The following is an 18,151-nucleotide window of genomic DNA, read 5'->3' on the forward strand; positions in this document are numbered from 1 at the left end:
CCTTTTCCCTAGGTGAGACATAATCTCAATCTCAATCATGTGCAGAAGAAACACAAATAAACTCTGAGAAAACTTCTTCTCTATGCATGGCAAGAAAGAAACATTAAGATCATAATCCGCACTCCTATTCACAGCTCAGAACAGCACCTCACAGGAGAGAAACAAACCCAAAATAATAATAATAATAATAATAATAATAATAATAATCAACAACAACAGTAACAATAAATCAGAAATTTTATTTTTAAAAAAGTTAAAAAAAAAATAATAAAAACAACAACAAATTCCCAGAATGTTTTTAAAATAGAAAAAAAACTCAGAAAATGTCAAGAATCTCCAAAATGAAATTGTTGCAGAGAGGGCAATTTCCCCTACTAACCATAAGCTCCCTTGAGCACATCCTGCAGAAAGTGTGGCCACAAGGTATAAAAGCAGCAGCCTTATGCTTCACCATGCAAACACAGCAAGTGTGCTCCATAGAACCCTCTCCGCCATCATCATCTTCGTCTTCATCCTCATCAAAGTCCTCATCATCACTCAATATATACCTCGATCCTTCGAGCCCCATCTCCCTGTCAGTTTCCTCCAGCAAGTCCATCAGGGACATCGTCACCGGCGCCTGCTCCGCCGCCTCCGCTTCCTGCGCCGCCGCCTCCGCCGCCTCCTGCGCTGCCACCGCCTCCCTCGCCGACAGCGCCCTCCCCTCCCCGGGCTTCTTGCCGTCCTCGCCGTCGGCCTCTTCGTCGTCAAAGCTGTCCCGGAACGTCACCACGCGGCCCCGCTTGTAGGGCTCCGACGAAATGTTGGTGGAGTTCCGCCGCGAGAGCTGCGGCCGGAGCGTGCCGGCGGTGTTGTCGCCGGAGGCGTCGCCGGCAAAGCGGGTGGAGCCGTGGCGGCTGAATTGGGGGCGGACGGCGGGAGGCCCGGTGGTCGGAGAACCGGAGTCGTCGTCGGCGGGGTCGAGGTCTTCGACTTGGTGAGCATTGTAGGGAGTTGACATGTCCGAGTCGGAGTGAGTCTGAGTCTGAGTCGGGGATCGGACCGAGTTGCGGCGACCAAACTGGGTGAAGGTTCGGCTATTCGGGTTAGGGATAGGGACATCCGAGGTCGGGATATGAATTGACGATGTCCAAGCTGAGCCTGCGCGCTTCAGCCGAAGCTTGTCCTTGAAGGCTTTCCAAGATCTGCCAAACGAAATTAATTCACTGAGTATTATTCATTTATTCTACAATATTCACTTTTTTTGACAAATTAATTATGTTTATGTGAGTCTAACTTTAAAAAAAAATATTTTAACATGAATAAACTGTATAGCATACATAATACTAAAAGGCTTATAATAGATATATCATCAACATATTTTTTATTATTTCACTAAAAGAATTAAATCTTCATTTATAAATTTAAATTAAAACTTTTCAGTAATTGAAGTATAAGAACATTAAAAGAGTGAATTTTATAGTTAAGACCATCATTAGTTTTAATGATTCATGTGTTATCATATGACTTCTTTTTGTTTTATTTTGTTTGTTTTAGTGAATGATGTAGTATTATATGACAAATTATATTTTTTCACTTCTCACTAAACATATCCCTTTAAAGGAAATTTTTTCTTCTAAACAAAGAATAGTTGTTTTTTTTAGGCAAAGAATAATTGTTGTTAACAAAACGTATAATTCAATTCTTAAGAAATATTAACATGTTGATATTGTCCAAAATATTAGATTGTTAATTGCAAATACTTTAAAGAATTATATTGACGTAGTTACTTGTATTTCGAAGGATTAAATTATATTTTTCTTATAAAGTTTTGTGAAAAAAGTATTTTCCACCAAGAATACGAAAATAATGAAATGAAGATCAAAAGGAATAACTGATTTACACGGACACTTAAAAGATCGACCAATGAATTTTAACAAAAAATAAGCCCAATTTTATGAACAATAATATTTGGGTTACACCTTGCAATTGGATCATTTGATCTGTTTGCGGTTATAAAACAACTACTATACACAATCCTAAACACAAAAATGATCATAATTCTATCATAAATAGAGTTATAGAAAAGAGAAATTAAGCACCATTAAACGTAGAAAATGCACTTTGTGGAGCTAGCTTTTCTTACCTGCGGTCCTTCTTGTTGCTCTCGTCTTCTTTGATGATGTCAAGTAGGGTTCGGCTCTTGGGAAGTTGTTGGCTGGGTGGCGTTGATGAAAACTTCTTCTGGTTCCCTAACACGTCGTCAAGGGTCAAGCCGGCTAGCTCTCGGGCTCGGCTGTTATCGGAAGCTGACATTTGTTCATGTAGCGTTATCCTCCGGCGACCTTCCATCACATATATATATATTCCCCCCACAACACACAATTTTATTATTTGTTACTAACTCGTTCTAATAACAACACCATTGCATAAAACTAATGCCTAAAGGATTGATTCCCCGGAAAAATAATGAATGAAGGAAAGTTGTGGACTAGAGAAGCTTTTCCTACCTTAATGCTGCATGTATTTAATTTATTTGGAATTATTAAAGCTAGATCTACTCTTGGGGGAATATATTAGTTTTAAATAATAACAAAAATATTTTTAATGAAACATTAATCACGTAAAACTAATGTATAAAAAAAAAAATCACGTAAAACTAAAGCCAGGGTTACCCAGAATGACGAAAAGTTGCAGTCTTTGCCAGCAAAAGAAATGGAACTTATGGAAGGTTCTTTCTGTTAACGTGCTTAGATAGGCAATGGTACAACATTTTCTCTCTCTCAAAAATTGTCTTTTTCTTAGAAAATGAAAGGAGAAGACAAACAAGACAGCGGGAAAACGATTTTTGTGAGTTCGTTCATTTTCTGGGTGGGGCCCATTGTAAATAAAAAAACACAAAGCACGACAACAGTAAACAAGAGAGAGGAAGGCTTGGATACCTTTAATTTGGTCCCCGAGCAAAATTGAGAGGTCAGAGCTCTATGCCTACGAGCACTATGCTTTGAACGTATGGCTTAATTTACTCCTGCAAATAAAAAGATAATAATTAATTACTGGATCAATAATATGAAAAAGATAGAATTGTGAAGGAAGAAAACATTAATTAGAAAAAGAATAAACGATGGATTTATTAGAAGGAAGGGTCGTGATCAAGGTGGGGGTGAGGGGCTCACTGTCATTGTTGTTAGATGAGAAAAGATGCAGTGTTGTTGTTGTTATTTGAGTATTCTGGAATTTTCACGTTCTATCCCCTCTTCGTCAGTGAAATTGCAAATTGCGATGGGTGGTCCATGGTAACTAGATGTACGGGAGAGATATAAAGAGAGAAAGAGAAAGAGAGTATGGGGTTGTGTGGAAGAGAATGTTGGGTTTTGGACAGAGAAACGAATTTTATGGGGAAACACATCTCTCCCATTTTTGCGGAAGTAATCTCATTGTGCTTGGTAAGCCGGGGTTAACAAGTTTATTATTAGCGTAATTAGCCCACAAATAAATGAGAAATTTATATTAATTAATTTTATTGATTTTCTTAAAAAAATATATTATTCCCATCATGCCAAAGTAAGTGTGTGAAACTATATTATAGCTAGCATCATAATATTATTATATTTAACATTTGTACAATATATAATATATATGTTAGTTGTTAGATGTTAAGAATATATAATAAAATTAATTACACTAATCCTTCTTGAGATTTCTCCTTTTTTTTTGATAAGAAATATGAATTTATATTATAATGAAGGGAGCACTAGGAGTACTCCAACCCATTACAAGAAAGTCTCACATGAGATAATTTTAAATTTTACTACATAGAAAAAGTGAATTCCACCAATCTGAAATATTCGATCCACCTACCCCTCCTACCTTTCCCATAAACCAGGCCCAACATATGTGCTTAATTTGATTGATAGTCTTGAGATTTCTCCTTATTACACTCAGTATCCCTCTATCCCTCTGCTTTAAAATATTACTTTTAAACCCCTGTGTCAAATATAGGTTCCGTTAAGTTAATAAAAAAAAAAATGAAACAAATAAAATATGATTTTATGGTATTCCGAATTTACCCCTCTGAATAGCATTGACAGATTAGGATTGCCGGTGTTCATTTCTCTCATCGCATCCTCCTCCTTTCCATGACAGCGTCTGATCTTCCCCACTGGAGGTCGTCGTGAAGGGAGGCGGCGCTGGCATCTTCCACCTCCCCATGTTCGCAGTGGTGCACTCGGTGCGGCCGCCGAGTCTCGAACTGCGAAAGACTTAGATGCGGCATCATCGGAGACTCAGATGTGAAGAGGAGAGTGCGCCATTTCGAGAGTCAGAGTGGACTAATTTCTATGCAGAGTCTGTCTCTGGCGAGTGCGATTTCGAAGGCGCAAATAAGCTCCTTCAGGGTGTCGGCTTCTTCGAGGAGCTTGAGCTCCGCCTTGATTACCCAGTCATTGGTCTTTGTGTTCCCGCAAATTAGCATGTCGTGAACATTAGATTGGTTCATTTTGGATTTTTGCGTTCAGATTTGAATGGGGATGCATTGCATTCTCGGAATCGCAATGCACTAGTAAGTCTTCTTTAATTTGGCACTGCTGGTGAATTTGGTGATATTGTGAAAGCCAATTTAGTTTCCTGCTCTATTAATTGTCAATTAATTTTGTTTCTAACATTGGCACCACTAGAAACTTTTGTCCCAACACTGCCAATCAGTTATTTTCTCTTCTGAATCGAATTAATAGTACGGATTTGGTTTCTATAGTAAAATGAGGGATCAATTTGATTAATGTGTAGAAAAGTTAAGAATTGAAATTGTTTGAATTTTTTAGGTGTGGTGGTAGCTTAGAAATGGGAAGAAAATTTAGGAATTAAAAATGATTGCAGGGGGCGGACTTTCCTGTTTTTGGTAGGCCTATTCCATTTCATGGCATGGGTGGTTAACTTTGGCAACGTTCAGGATGTTTTGGGTAACATAACAGCATCTGGGTTCAATTAAATTAACGAGGAAGCTGCTCATTTCGCGTTTGGTAGTGTTTTTTTTCCTTCATTGAAGTTGCCCAGATTTTTACGAGGAAGATGAGGTCTTTTTGGGCAAAAAAATTTCATTAAAAGTAATGTGCAAGGATCTAAACGGCGTTTAAGTGTAAGGGGAGCAAGTGTAACAACTAGTGAAAAAATAAGGGGGGTTTTGTAGGGATTAAAAAGAGAGGGATATCAAGTGTAATAAGCTAAAACATCAAGGGGATTAGTGTAATTAACTCTATATAATATGTTATATATTTTTAAGGACAGGTCAATTTCCCCGTTGATGCTTACCCGGGCATGGGCTCTCTTTAAATTTGGGTTTCAAGATATGCGAATTTTCCCCTCATTTTCTCTTCTTGTTGGTTGATAATTCAGCTGTTGTTTTTCTACTGCTAATAATTTTGTTTTCTATGGCCGTTCATGGTCCTTTTGTCAATGACAAATTATAGTGTGAGAAAGCTAGTGAATTCTCTCACAGTGAGAAATTAGCTTCCCACACAGTTATTTAACATTATATAGCCTTGCCGCCTTGGTCTCAAAATATGTCTAGTGTTTAGACAATTAGACTAGTTTAGAAACTAGAATTAGAATATATTACATTTTACACATTTTACATTTACAGTATATGGATTATGGTATTCAGTTTAGACATTGGATTTTATGTTTCATATGTCTCATCTTAGCAGATTTATTTATGCTATGTATTTTTCCTCCTTGAAAATGGAGAGATCATTTCTCAAGAAACCTTCTTTGAGTTGAGCTTTATTACTTTTTTGTACTAAACAATGCGTGCAAAGTTTCCTTGGTTGTAATTCTGTAAACTCCTTTGTTTTGCATCTTCTATTATCTTTTGGAGCATTTGGCTTCTGTATGCTGCTAAAATTGAGCTGCTTGTTGAGCTATTTTGTACCACATGAGCTACAAAGTCGAAATACTAAGTTATCCAGGCTGCTGTATGCAGTGGCTAGGTGTAGGGGGCTTGGCTGCATTGTTGAGTTATTTTCCTTCTAATTGGTTTTTATGTTCTTCTGGATTGGGGCCTTCACCAGTAAGTGGATGAGAATACAACTGTCCTATTGTTATAAGGGGTGCAAGCGTTAACAACTCTTAAATCTTAATTAGATGAAAATTTAGTGGATAAGAAATATTATGGCCTTTTAAAAAAAAGAATAACCATCGTCTGAAAAGGATATTAGATAAGTTAAAAAATGAGAGTCAGAGCATTAGATACTTCAAATATCATGGGCAGAAAAAATGTTACCAAAAGTGCATAGCATTGGTCAGCCAACTTTAGTTTCAAATATTATTGTTTGGAAACACAGTTGAGTGAAAACAAAATCTGATGTGTGGTTCACTTTTTTCTCCATCAAAATATGCTCACCTAAAACCGTGGTGCATGCTTATCCACCTTCCCCATCTCCTCTTCTGCATCACTTAAAAGCTAAATTATGTTTCAGTCTTAGAGGACATGAAAAGTCTTCCCCCGGTGCACTTAGAAGTATCAATTTTAGATATTGCCTCACTCTTTGTTTCACCATCTCCTCTTCTCCTCTAGCTCCACACCACCTTTCTTCCACCCTTTTATACCACGAAAGTAAGAAGAAAAACAGTACAATTTTTTTATCACTCTTGATATTTTGTGGTTAAAAATTTAAATTTTTTATCTATGTTAATTGTATACTTAATTAAGTTTTTCGTACTTGAAATATAATTTGTTTTAAAAACACTACCTAACATTCATTTTTTTCCTAGATGCCTAAAAATTTTTTGCATTTCATTTTAGTACCTGCCGTTAGGTTTTATCCGTTAATTGACAACGTGGCATAGTCACTCACCACGTAAGTGCCTTTTTTCCACATCATTAATTTTAATTTTTAAAAATTTAAAAAACAAAATTTAAATCAAGCGGCACCCCTCGACCTCGGAGGCCACTTCTCAACCCCCACGGTGCGTTGGCCGCTCTGAAGTTATCATGTACATCGTTGGCTACCCCTTCGACGTCATCTCTGTCCTCTCCGTCTAAGGGAGGCATTTGGGATTTTGGAATCCTAACGGAGGCTGTTTGGTTGATGGGAGAAAGGATGAAGGGAAAGGGTGGGTCATCATCTCCGTCGTCGTCATCTCCTATGATGGTTAAGTACAAATGTGAGGTACCCGCTATTATGTTCACGTTGTGTAGTGTGAACCATCTGGGGAGAAGGTTTTGGAGATGCCCACACTGGAATGTAAGGAAATGTCAATTTTGTGTTTTGTTTTGGATTTTACTTTGCTTAATTGGTATTGTATTGTAGAAATTCAGTTCTTGCAGATTTTTTCAATGGGTTGATGATACTGAGGCTGACAATAATGTTTTCGTAGAAGGGAGTGAGTTGACCTGGCATGTTCACGAAAATGAAGAGTTGAAGTTGAAACTTGCTTCATTAATGGAGGAAGCTAAAGCAAATGCAGAAGAAATAGCAAAATTGAGGAAAAAAATTGTTGCACATGAAGAAGAATGTTGTGTCAGCTGAAGTTGTATGCACTTGAAGAGTAAAATTGGAAGGAAAAAGAAAAATGTTGTTGAAAGGAATATGGTGAAGTTGTTAGGTTTTGTAGTTGTAGTTCTTTGGGTGTTCATTTATTTACTAAACATTGTAATTGCAATGAATGTTGGTGGTTATAGAAGAAACTGAGTTGTAGCTGAATTTGGTTATTTGCTTGGGTAGTTGTATTGTTAAATTTGGTAGGTTGGTATGATGTAAAACTTTGAAAGTGATTATGTTGTATTTGATGTAGTTGGATGTTTGTAATGAAATTAGTTTATGATGTGTTAATGTCATCTTTTATACCGGCTTAACAAGGCAAACAAGGTCAGGTTTCAGGTAGTTTATTGGAACCAAAAACAATTTGTAGTAATATGAAATGAATATAAACCAATTATATGAAAATGGTTTGTTTTGCAGGTAATTTAATGGAATAAATAAAAAATTTTAGGTATCAAAATAAAAATGTTTCATTTTACATGTACTACAATATTAAAAAAAATAAATTTGGGGTAGTGAAATGAATATTTGTTAATTTGCAGTAACATGAAGATTTCATTCATGGAGTTAATGTGGCAATATAAGTATAACAAAAGAGATATCAATATATTCATAAGTGAGAATTGTTTAATATAAGCGACATGGTCCCAAAATACCTAAAGTAGTAGTTAATGTGCCCATTGTTTAGAACAAATACACAAAAGGTGCAGTAAACTATGCACATGATTCCACATCCCACTACAAAAAGTAAAAAACGAAGCAAACAACATTCCCACACCCCACAACAAAAAGTATTTCACATAGTCTTATTTTTGTCAATTTCTATCTTTAACTGATGCGGGCTTGGTCTGAGTGTGAGCAAGTCCACTTCCCAGCTTAATGTTCCTATCAACAGTTGTTGGTTGACAACCTTTGAGTTTTTTGACTATTGGTGCCTTGGTTGTTGTTGGTGCTTTGCATTTAGAAACAAGTTTATGTACTTTTTCATTTAAAGTATTGTTCTACCCATAGTGCCTCTATAAAAATTAAATTTGTCAAATTAATGCAGTCAATAAATAATTAATGCAGTTAGTACAAAAATAAAATAGTGAGTACTGCTGTGTGCCTATTTGTAGGTTTGGGCTGCTGATGTTGTTGAGGACCAACAACTTTTCTTACAGATTGTTGTACACCTTTTCCCTACAAAAACAAATTACCAAATTAATCTATATGAACCATGATGTGGTATGTCATGCATTTGTGAAAAGTTTACCTTATTGATTTGTGTGATGTCCTTTTTTGATTCTGAGTCTGAACTCCAGCAGGTGCACCCAAAACAACATTTAGTTGCTTAGGCTGACCTCTAGCAGGTGCACCCAAAACAACATTTAACTGCTCAAGTTGAACTCTAGCAAGTGTACCCTCATTTCCACCATCATCTGCTCCTTGACCTCTATTTGGTGGACCCTCACCCTCACCCTCACCCACACCTTGATTTGCACACTAAGCTACACCTTGAGTTGCACCCTCACCTGCACCTTGATTTACATCCTGGGCTAGTTGTTGAGTTGCACCCTCACCCTGACCCGCACCTTCATTTGCACCCTGAGCTACACCTTCAGTTGCACCTTCATTTGCACCCTAAGCTACACCTTCAGTTGCACCCTCACTTGCACCTTGATTTGCACCTTGAGCTCCACTAGGTTCTAGATTTTGTTCTTCAAGTACTATTGGAGGTGGCAATGGACACCTCCTCGAATTATGACCTGTTGCCCGACATCTGGTGCATTTATATGGAACTAGGTCCCTTCTTAGTCTAATCCTATTAGGGTCCTCATCAGGCTCTTTCCTTCTCAATTTCTTTGGTCTACCAGGACCCTTTTTGTATTTTGGTGGTTGAATGTCTTCAAACTCTGTAGGTGGCCACATATCCATACCATTGATTGATGCCACCTTATGGCCATAACAAACACCATATGTTTCCCTTGAATAATAATTATTCTCATAATCCACAACCTTCAAATTTCTGAATTGTATGGAAGCCACTACATGTCTGCAAGGCATTCCAACCGATCCCCAGAAGTTACATGAACAACTCTATTTGTTTATATCAATTATAAATTTCTTACTAGAACGAAGATGAGTAACTTCAAATTCTCCATCTCCTCCCCAAGCAGCTACCTAATTCCCAAACTTTTCAACCTCTCAATCCAACCTTTTCAGGGGCTTAGGCATCACCTCACCTTTGTAATTTTTCAACTTGTCTCTAAGGGTTGCAAATCTATTCATGAGATACATTCTAATCCATTCACACATTGTTATAATAGGCTTATCCCTAGCTACTAGTATTGTACTGTTAAATGACTCACTAAGGTTGTTAATCAAAATATCACACTTTAGGTAATGTGAAAAATGCATACTTACACCATGATTTCCTCTCCAGTTTATACAACCAATGATATGCAGCTTCATTGATGTCCTTAATCTGTTGAATTTTTTGTTTCCACAGATGTTCATAAGTAGCTTTAGCAGCTCCCATCATCAGATCTTTCAGCATTAACCCACCACTAAATTTTTTCTTAAAATTGTTGTATAGATGTCGCAGGCAGAACTTGTGCTTTATCGGGGTTGGAAATTCCATAAAAACTTGTTGTAATCCCTACGAATAAATTAACTCATGAAAATAATCCAATTTTTTTTTACAAAATAATAAAGTACAATCCAAGAGTATAGTTTTCTTACCTTCTGTGGATCACTAATGAACACCCATTTGTTGGTTTCAACACTACCAATATCCTCAAACAAAAATTCAGAAACCATCTCCTTGTTTCCTTAGTCTCTATTTCTACAACAACAAAAATAATAGGCATGTACTAGTCATTGGGATCTCTACCAACAATAATCAACAATTGTCCTCCAAACTTTGATTTCATATGACATCCATCAACACCACTCAAGGGTCTGTAGGCTTTTTTGAAAGCAGTTTTTGGACCTTTTAAGCACATATAGAAATTACCAAATCTTGGTAGCACTTCAATGGATGGTCTCTCCACTCGAATCAAGCATGAATTTTTTAGGCATCTATCCTTTAGTTCAGTAGCATATGACCAAAGCTGGGAATACTGTTGGACAAAATCACCATCAACAACATGTTTTGCTAGTTGTTTGGCCCTCCATGCCCTGGAGCATGTAATTCCAGTTGAGTAGTTAGCCCTTATGTCAATAATGTCCTTCATAGACATGTCAGCATATGTGACCTTCATCTTTTTTATTAACACTTTGGCTATCCAGATAGACTTAGAACTTTTATTATTGAATACCCTACCACAAGTGTGTTTAGGTTGTAAGGCATTAAGCCTATATGTGTCAGTTTGACCTACCTTACTGACATATACTAGATAGTCAGTGCAATGCTTACATCTTGCTCTTGCTCGTCTCTTATAATTGAAATCGAACTTGATTTCTCTCCCAATTAAAACATTGTATTCCAGTATGGCTTCTTTGAACTCTTTCAAAGAAGCAAAACTCCAATCCCAACCTCCATTTAAATTCCTTACAAAGCAACTCGGGGTTGAATCTTTCATACTTTTTCTTCAAAACATCTTCATCTGAATCATCACTGTACAACTACTCACTAACATAACCATCTTCAATATCATCTTCAGGCAAACTGGGTGACACAAAAAAACTTCCACTGACATTTAATAAATTATGTTCAGCTTTCTTGCCCCTACCAGTAGGCTTGTTTCCTCCACCAGTACCCTTGTTACCCATATCACTAGCCTTTTTACCCCTACCAGCACCCTGCTTACCCTTACCACCAGGCTTTTTACCTCCACCAACAACCTTCTTGCCATAAACATCATTGTTCACCTGCCTGAAATGTGCATCACTCCGCATTTTAGTTGGTAGGTTTAAGTTTTCATCTAGACTGAAGTAATCATTAGATACTTCAATCAATTCAACATGTACACGTTGGTTGTTAGGTATGTCATCACTTTTTATGAACATAAACACTAGCACAAGTATAATCACTTGAATCACCTTCCTCCCTCAGATTACACACCTTTTTTAAAGTCATCCTCTTTATTCATTTATTTTTCATTCTACCAATTTCTGGAACGGGTAAATCAAAGCCATCATCCAGTCCAATTGCCTTTTCTTCCTCAGACTCATCTAACTCTACATTCTTCAGTGATTCATTACTACTGTCTTCACAAAAATTGTTATCCACAACCCCTTCATTACCAACAACATATTCCACAAACAACTCCACCTCACAACTGTTAGCAATCACATAGTCAAACAGCTCCAATGCATGATTGTCCATGGTCATCTCCTTATAGTCACCATCACCACCTTTCCACCATAGCCTCATTGGTTGATCACCATATCCAAAGTCTTCCTTTAAAATCCTAATTACTTCAAAGAATGACCACTTGTCAGCATCTATATCAATGACACTTATGGAATTGCTAGTCTCAACATATTGCAGCACAAGGTTTCTTTGAAAGAAACCATCGTGATGCAATTTTAATTTGAAACTCATGCCTGCAACACATATAGAAACAATGTTTAACTCCAAATTGTTTAAGGGCATAAAGGATGTTTTAAAAATGTTTTAAACACATATATATGAATGTTAATTTTGCAATTTGTACCCAATTTTGCCATTAATCAGACCCTTATTAAAAACTAATCAACCTTAACCGAATCCGGTTAAACCATAAAAGCAATTTAGAAGTGTTGGACCCTTCCTCATCAACCTCTCACACCATATCTAGATTATGGGTGTTTGCGGCTCGATTTGGTTCCATTTTTGATTAAAAAGTCACTTGAACCAAACTTTAAAAACACATGCAGTTTAGTTAGATTTGGTTTTTATTTAAAATAAAATCCAAACTGAACCGAACCAAACCAATCTTTAGTGGTTTAGTTCAATTTGATTTTTGTGATTTTTGTTGCTATATAATTGCCGAACATTTTATAATATAAATTTACCAAATAAAGTCTCCATAATTACTAATATATTCATATTTTCAAGTTGTTGTCATATTTATAAATAAATGATATAATGTCATAGTAAAATGTCTTAATACAATTATACAAACTTACTGACATGTTTTAATAAATATAATTCAACTACTAGCAATCACTACTAGAAAATATGCTTTTAACATCGGTTATTAAAAACTTTCAACGTCAGTTATTAATCAATATTGAAACTACCGACATTAAAAGTATGAACGTTAACATCGGTTTTAGAAAACTGATGTTAAACTAAACTACACAACATCGATTTTCTAAAATACCGATGTTGTATAGTAAGAAATAACAAAAAAATGTAAAATATTTATAAACTAACATCGGTTTTTAAAAAACTGATGTTAGTGAGCAGAAAATAACATTAGTTTTTTTTTGAAAACCAATGTTGTTTTTTGGAATTTTTTTTAATATCCTATCTATTTTTTCAATTATCCCAAATCAACCTACAAATTGAAAAATAGAACCAATCAAGACAGTTTTCAGATAGTTTAAATTTTGTCCATAATAATTAAATATTTACTATCAATTAAAGGAAATATTTGAAGTGATGAAAGTCAATACATAAAATCAATTGTAACATAATCTAAATTAACATAACTCTACATTTCTAAAATTACTTAAACACCTAGTGTTTCATGGTTTCTAGTTCCAATGGTCTTGGATTAGTAAAATATTGCATGATATAATAAAACATAAGTATAAATAATAACAATTATAACAAATTGAATTAGTTTTGAAGTAAACAATTATCGTTTCCCAATTATCCTTGAAACCTCTTAGGACTATCATTGACATCCAATGCATTATATAGTACCCGCACTTAGTGCTTCCTTTTTGCTTATTACACTAAATTGAGTAGGATATTTAGATATTCAAAGTTAACCAAAAATTAGTGTACAAGGTAATAAAATTTTATTTTTAAGGCAACAAACATTGTTTAAATGACTTATTTTAACTACAATCCATCTAACAGCCGTCTTGCATTTACTTCCTTGACTATTGTTGAATCCCTTCAAAGCACTAATTAAGAGAAACATGCATGCTAATCATAAAGTAAATGTATTACAAAATACAACTAACCTATTAATAATTCCTTTCAAGTAACTATCGGGCCTATTGTGCAAGGAACAAAACTAGATGACAACATTGTCCTTAGGACATAAAACGACCATTTGCCAATATGCACTACATTGGAGAACATTAAGTTATTATAGTGCATGCATTATTTAAATTGATTTGTTAAGTTTAAACCTTGTATTTTTAAAATAAATTGTAATTTTTAAGACATCAATCATTGTTTAAATGACTTACTTTAACTAAAATCCATTTAGCAGTAGTCTTGGATTTACTTCCTTGACTATCGTCGAATCCCTTCAAAACACTGGTTAAGAGAAACATACATGAATATTGTACAAGGAACATAACCGTCAGATTTATTGTGCAAGGAACATAATCGTATGACAACATTGTCCTTAGGACATATAACGCCCAGCTGCTAATGTCCATTGCATTGGAAAACATTAAGTTATTATAGTGGATACATTATTTAAATTGAGTTGTTTAGTTTTACTTACCTATTCAAGTAGGCTCCTTGGTAGACATCTCTTTGTGAATTCTCTATCCATTTCTTAATATAATCCTCTAATTCAAACTACGATTGCCCAAATCTCTGTATGGACTGTGGCTCAAGGAGTCCATACATAGAGGCGTTCCCTGATCGTAGACTTAACTCATTCACATGCCTATTGTTGTTAAAATAAAGTAAATTATTGTTAACTCAAACATAGAGGCCTCCCCCACCTGGTTTCCCTTGGAAGAGTTTATGAACTTTCTCAATAGGCATATGCCCAAAGGGACGTTGTGGATAGTTGTCGACCCCCTCATAAACTCTTCCAAAGGAAACTAGGCGGAGAGGATTGTCATCATCATACAACCCATGTCTTAATGATGCACCTGTGTCTAGGTCCTACCTTGAGGGGTCGACATGACTTCCCTTTGTGTTGACACGTGCAGCAGAAGGACCAACCTCAAGCTCAAGAGGCGGTACGACTCCCTGGGGTTGCATTTGGGACTACATCTAGCTGGAGGAAAACATTAGTTGTCAAGTCACTTTTTCAGTGATCGATTGCTCCAGCTCGTCCCTGATATTTTGTGTCAACTGCTCCTTAATATTTTTTGTTATTTGATGCAGCTTCTTTGGACTGATCAACGTAGATGTGCGGGAACATGCTGAAGCTATTCCAAAGTATTGCCTGATTGTCACACCAGCTCCAGCAGCACAGACACGACCAGGGTGCTCTGGTTACCCAATGGCAACATTCAATACATCTTGATATCCATGGGCAACAAAGGTGTCTTGTGTTGACTGCTCTCCAAAGGAATCTTGCAATAAAAAAAATATAGATGAGTTTACGGACTAATGTTGTTATTATAAAAATTGACCATTGAAATAAAAAAATAACTTACAATCCTATTTGTAATTTTGCATGTTGCCTCAGATGTCATCTGACCAGATTTTTTGGTGCAAGCCATCTTCTACTTCATGTGTCATTTAATGGGAGATGAAGGATCAACGATTGTTTCTGTGCTCTCAAATTGGGTTTCTTGCCCAATCGTTTCTTTTGTTTTTCCTCCATCAACTTTTCTTCTAGAAAATCATAACCCCCACAAGACAACACGTGAAGGGCAATGTTTAGTTTCTTGATGGCTTGAGCTTTCTTTCTAACATCTTGTGACAATTATACAAATACTAGTCAACAAAATACGCTTGAAAATAATGCATAATTGTCAAATTCATAAACAATGCAAGTCAATTAACCTCCCATGAAGGGTCTCTAGGACTCTAACAAAATTGGTTCCACTTTTCTTTGCTGATACTGTACTTCTCACAGACAGTCTCATCGTTCTCCTCCTTGCCTTGTGCTTAAGCCCATTTGGAGATCAAATCTGACTTAAACTGCCTTCATTGCTCTCCTACCAATTGAAATTTTTTTTTCTTCGTCCTTTGATAGGACGCTTTTGGAATATCAAATTCAGCCCATGATACAAAAATACATTTAATAGTTAGTCAATAACAACAATTTAAGACTTTTAGTACAACCAATTATAATAACATTCAACATGTAATTCAAATACTTAAATGTCTTCCCAAATCAAATCATTCTTAGTAGCAGAAACTTGTTTCCACTTAACAAATGTAACATCCACCTTGTCTCGAGCAACGATCCCAAAATGCGTCCTTAATTTCTTTCTGTGGGGACCATCAGCTTTCCCAATGGTAGGATTTGGATGAACCACTGGTCTCTCCATCTCGATGGGTCTGATAGCCAATGATTTGAGCCGTGTTGCTTTTCTAGTCTTCTTCGACGTAGAACGCAAAGGTGTTAACTCAAGAGGAGGAGTAGAGCTTAGTGGTGTAGTCATGTGCCTATTAAAAAACAACATTTATTAAAAAAAACTTAAAAGTATAGTAATTGAAAATATGTAAGCAAGTAAATATAAAAAAGATTACATTATACAATGTTAATTAATTCTCCTTCATCATGATCATTACGATTTGCATGGACGTCGTCAACTTCTTCTTCTCCATTCACGTTAAGCATTTGTGTGGAGAAAAGAGTGAGACAACTATCAAGGGTTAAATCATCATCTTCAAGATTAAGACCAATGGTTTTTCTGTGTAGAACCACTGACCACCTTTCATCACAAGGATCTTGAACATAAAACACTTGTTTAGCTTGTTCTTCCATGATGAAAAACTCATTTTGATAAGCTAGCTTCTTTAGATCTACCAAAGTAAATCCAAAATCATCGGTTTGCACACCACCAATATTACTATCAACCTAGTTACACTTAACAACACACAACGAATTTAACATAATTAAGCTCTCAGATTTCTTCAATTACTCCAAAGTAAGGCATGAACACCAAACAAGGGTTTTCATCATGTACAATAGCAAATTGTTGGGATTCAGTCCTAAGACTAACCTCATTATTTTGCAATGTACTCTTGTGGTCTTGTGATTATGTGTAGAATGAATACTTGTTGATATTGTATCCCTGCCAACTTCTAACATTTCTTTTAGTCCCATCTACTAACTTCCTTAACATTTCAAAAGCATTATCGTCACCAAAGATTGTATCTTTAAACCAATTTAGGAAAGTCTTGTTATGCTCTTTCAACATCCTATTCTTGGTCATTTTTGGGTTACTTTGCTTGACTAAGGCTTCATGACAAACTATGTATGGCAGAACTTCATTATTGTTATTCAACATATACAAATGAGCTTGTTGCAATTCCTCTAGAATGGAAGTTATAACATGCAACCCTTGTTAAACCCTTACTTTTTGCTCTCTCGTCATGCCAAGACTCAGGAAGCCCAAAAGCTTTTGCCTTTTCAATGTAATTTGTACAAAATTCAATAGTTTCTTCTACAATGTACCTTTCAAAAATGGATGCTTTAGGATGGTGTAGATTCTTTGTATACCCTTTTAAGATCTTCATGTATTGCTCAACCGGGTACATCCACGATAAATAAACCGGACCGCACAATTTAATTTTCCTTACCAGATGAACAATTAAGTGAACCATGATGTGAATAAATGAAGGAAGAAAATACATCTCTAACTGACACAAGATAATAGCAGCCTTCCATCATATGAGTTGTCTCCACGTGTCATCGGACTCGATTGTCTTTGGATGACAAGGTGAGACTAAAGTAGTCTCGGTCGATAGACATTGAGTCTTCGACGAAAAGAATATATGACCATATTTGTCTCTGCGTGTCATCGGACTTGTCGTCTCTAGATGACAAAGGTGCGGATGACCATTAGTTGTCTCTGTGGGGCAACGCTGGAGCCTTCTCTGGAGGTGTCCTTCTTGGACGTCTTTGATGGAAGCTTTCTCGGGGCCATCTCCTGCAAAACACATTTGTAAAGTCAATGCACCAGAAATAGCAAAGTCAAGCAAAAATAGCATACAACTTCCTCCAACAAACACAATATCAATGTAAACTTAGAGCAAACTCATACACACATTTCCTTATGAAGTACATTTATGAATATACATGCGCGCAAGACATTCTGCTACCTAAAAATTACACTCATACACATTCAAGTATTTCTGCTACCAAAAATTGCATACTATGCATTCAAGTATTTTTGCTACCTAAATTAATAAGGTATTTTTGCTACCTAAATTAATAAGGCATCTGGCTACCTAAATTGATAAGGTATTTTTGCCACCTAATGCAACATACATACATTTTATGAGGCATTTTTGCTACCTAACATGCAACACATATACATTTTATGAGGCATTTTTGCTACCTAACATGCAACACATATACATTTATGAGGCATTTTGGCTACCAAAAATTACATGTACACACATCCAAGTATTTTGCTACCTAAATTACATATATACATATTCAAGTATTTTTGCTACCTAAATTACATATATAAATTAACAAAGGTATTTTTGCTACCTAAATTACATATATACATATTCAAGTATTATTGCTACCTAAATTACATATATAAATTATCAAAGGTATTTTTGCTACCTAAATTAATAAGGAAACTAACAAAGGCATTTTTGCTACCTACTC

At 35.9% G+C, this 18,151-nt stretch overlaps 1 protein-coding gene and 1 long non-coding RNA gene across 4 annotated transcripts; one reads left to right on the forward strand and one right to left on the reverse strand.

Moving 5' to 3' along the window:
- Nucleotides 1–219: 219 nt before the first annotated feature.
- Nucleotides 220–3,326, reverse strand: LOC114395607. 3 transcript variants are annotated; one of them, XM_028357435.1, is made up of 4 exons: nt 3,156–3,326; nt 2,922–3,007; nt 2,126–2,324; nt 220–1,184 (listed from the first exon to the last, which is right to left on the reverse strand). In XM_028357435.1, the coding sequence occupies exons 3-4, from the start codon at nt 2,293–2,295 to the stop codon at nt 317–319; spliced, it is 1,038 nt and encodes a 345-aa protein (XP_028213236.1). In that variant the 5' UTR covers nt 2,296–2,324; nt 2,922–3,007; nt 3,156–3,326; the 3' UTR covers nt 220–316. The 3 variants fall into 3 exon arrangements, with proteins under 3 accessions (XP_028213236.1, XP_028213237.1, XP_028213235.1); XM_028357436.1 differs by lacking the exons at nt 2,922–3,007; nt 3,156–3,326 and adding an exon at nt 2,655–2,723; XM_028357434.1 differs by lacking the exons at nt 2,922–3,007; nt 3,156–3,326 and having other exon boundaries at nt 2,126–2,643.
- Nucleotides 3,327–3,865: 539 nt separating this feature from the next.
- On the forward strand, nt 3,866–7,808 carry LOC114395538. Its single transcript, XR_003663058.1, has 2 exons — nt 3,866–7,220; nt 7,354–7,808. It is a non-coding gene; the product is annotated as an uncharacterized LOC114395538 (long non-coding RNA).
- Nucleotides 7,809–18,151: the final 10,343 nt, after the last annotated feature.

This window comes from Glycine soja, chromosome 18, assembly GCF_004193775.1.
Source record: "Glycine soja cultivar W05 chromosome 18, ASM419377v2, whole genome shotgun sequence".
In the NCBI taxonomy this organism is placed as follows: domain Eukaryota; kingdom Viridiplantae; phylum Streptophyta; class Magnoliopsida; order Fabales; family Fabaceae; genus Glycine; species Glycine soja.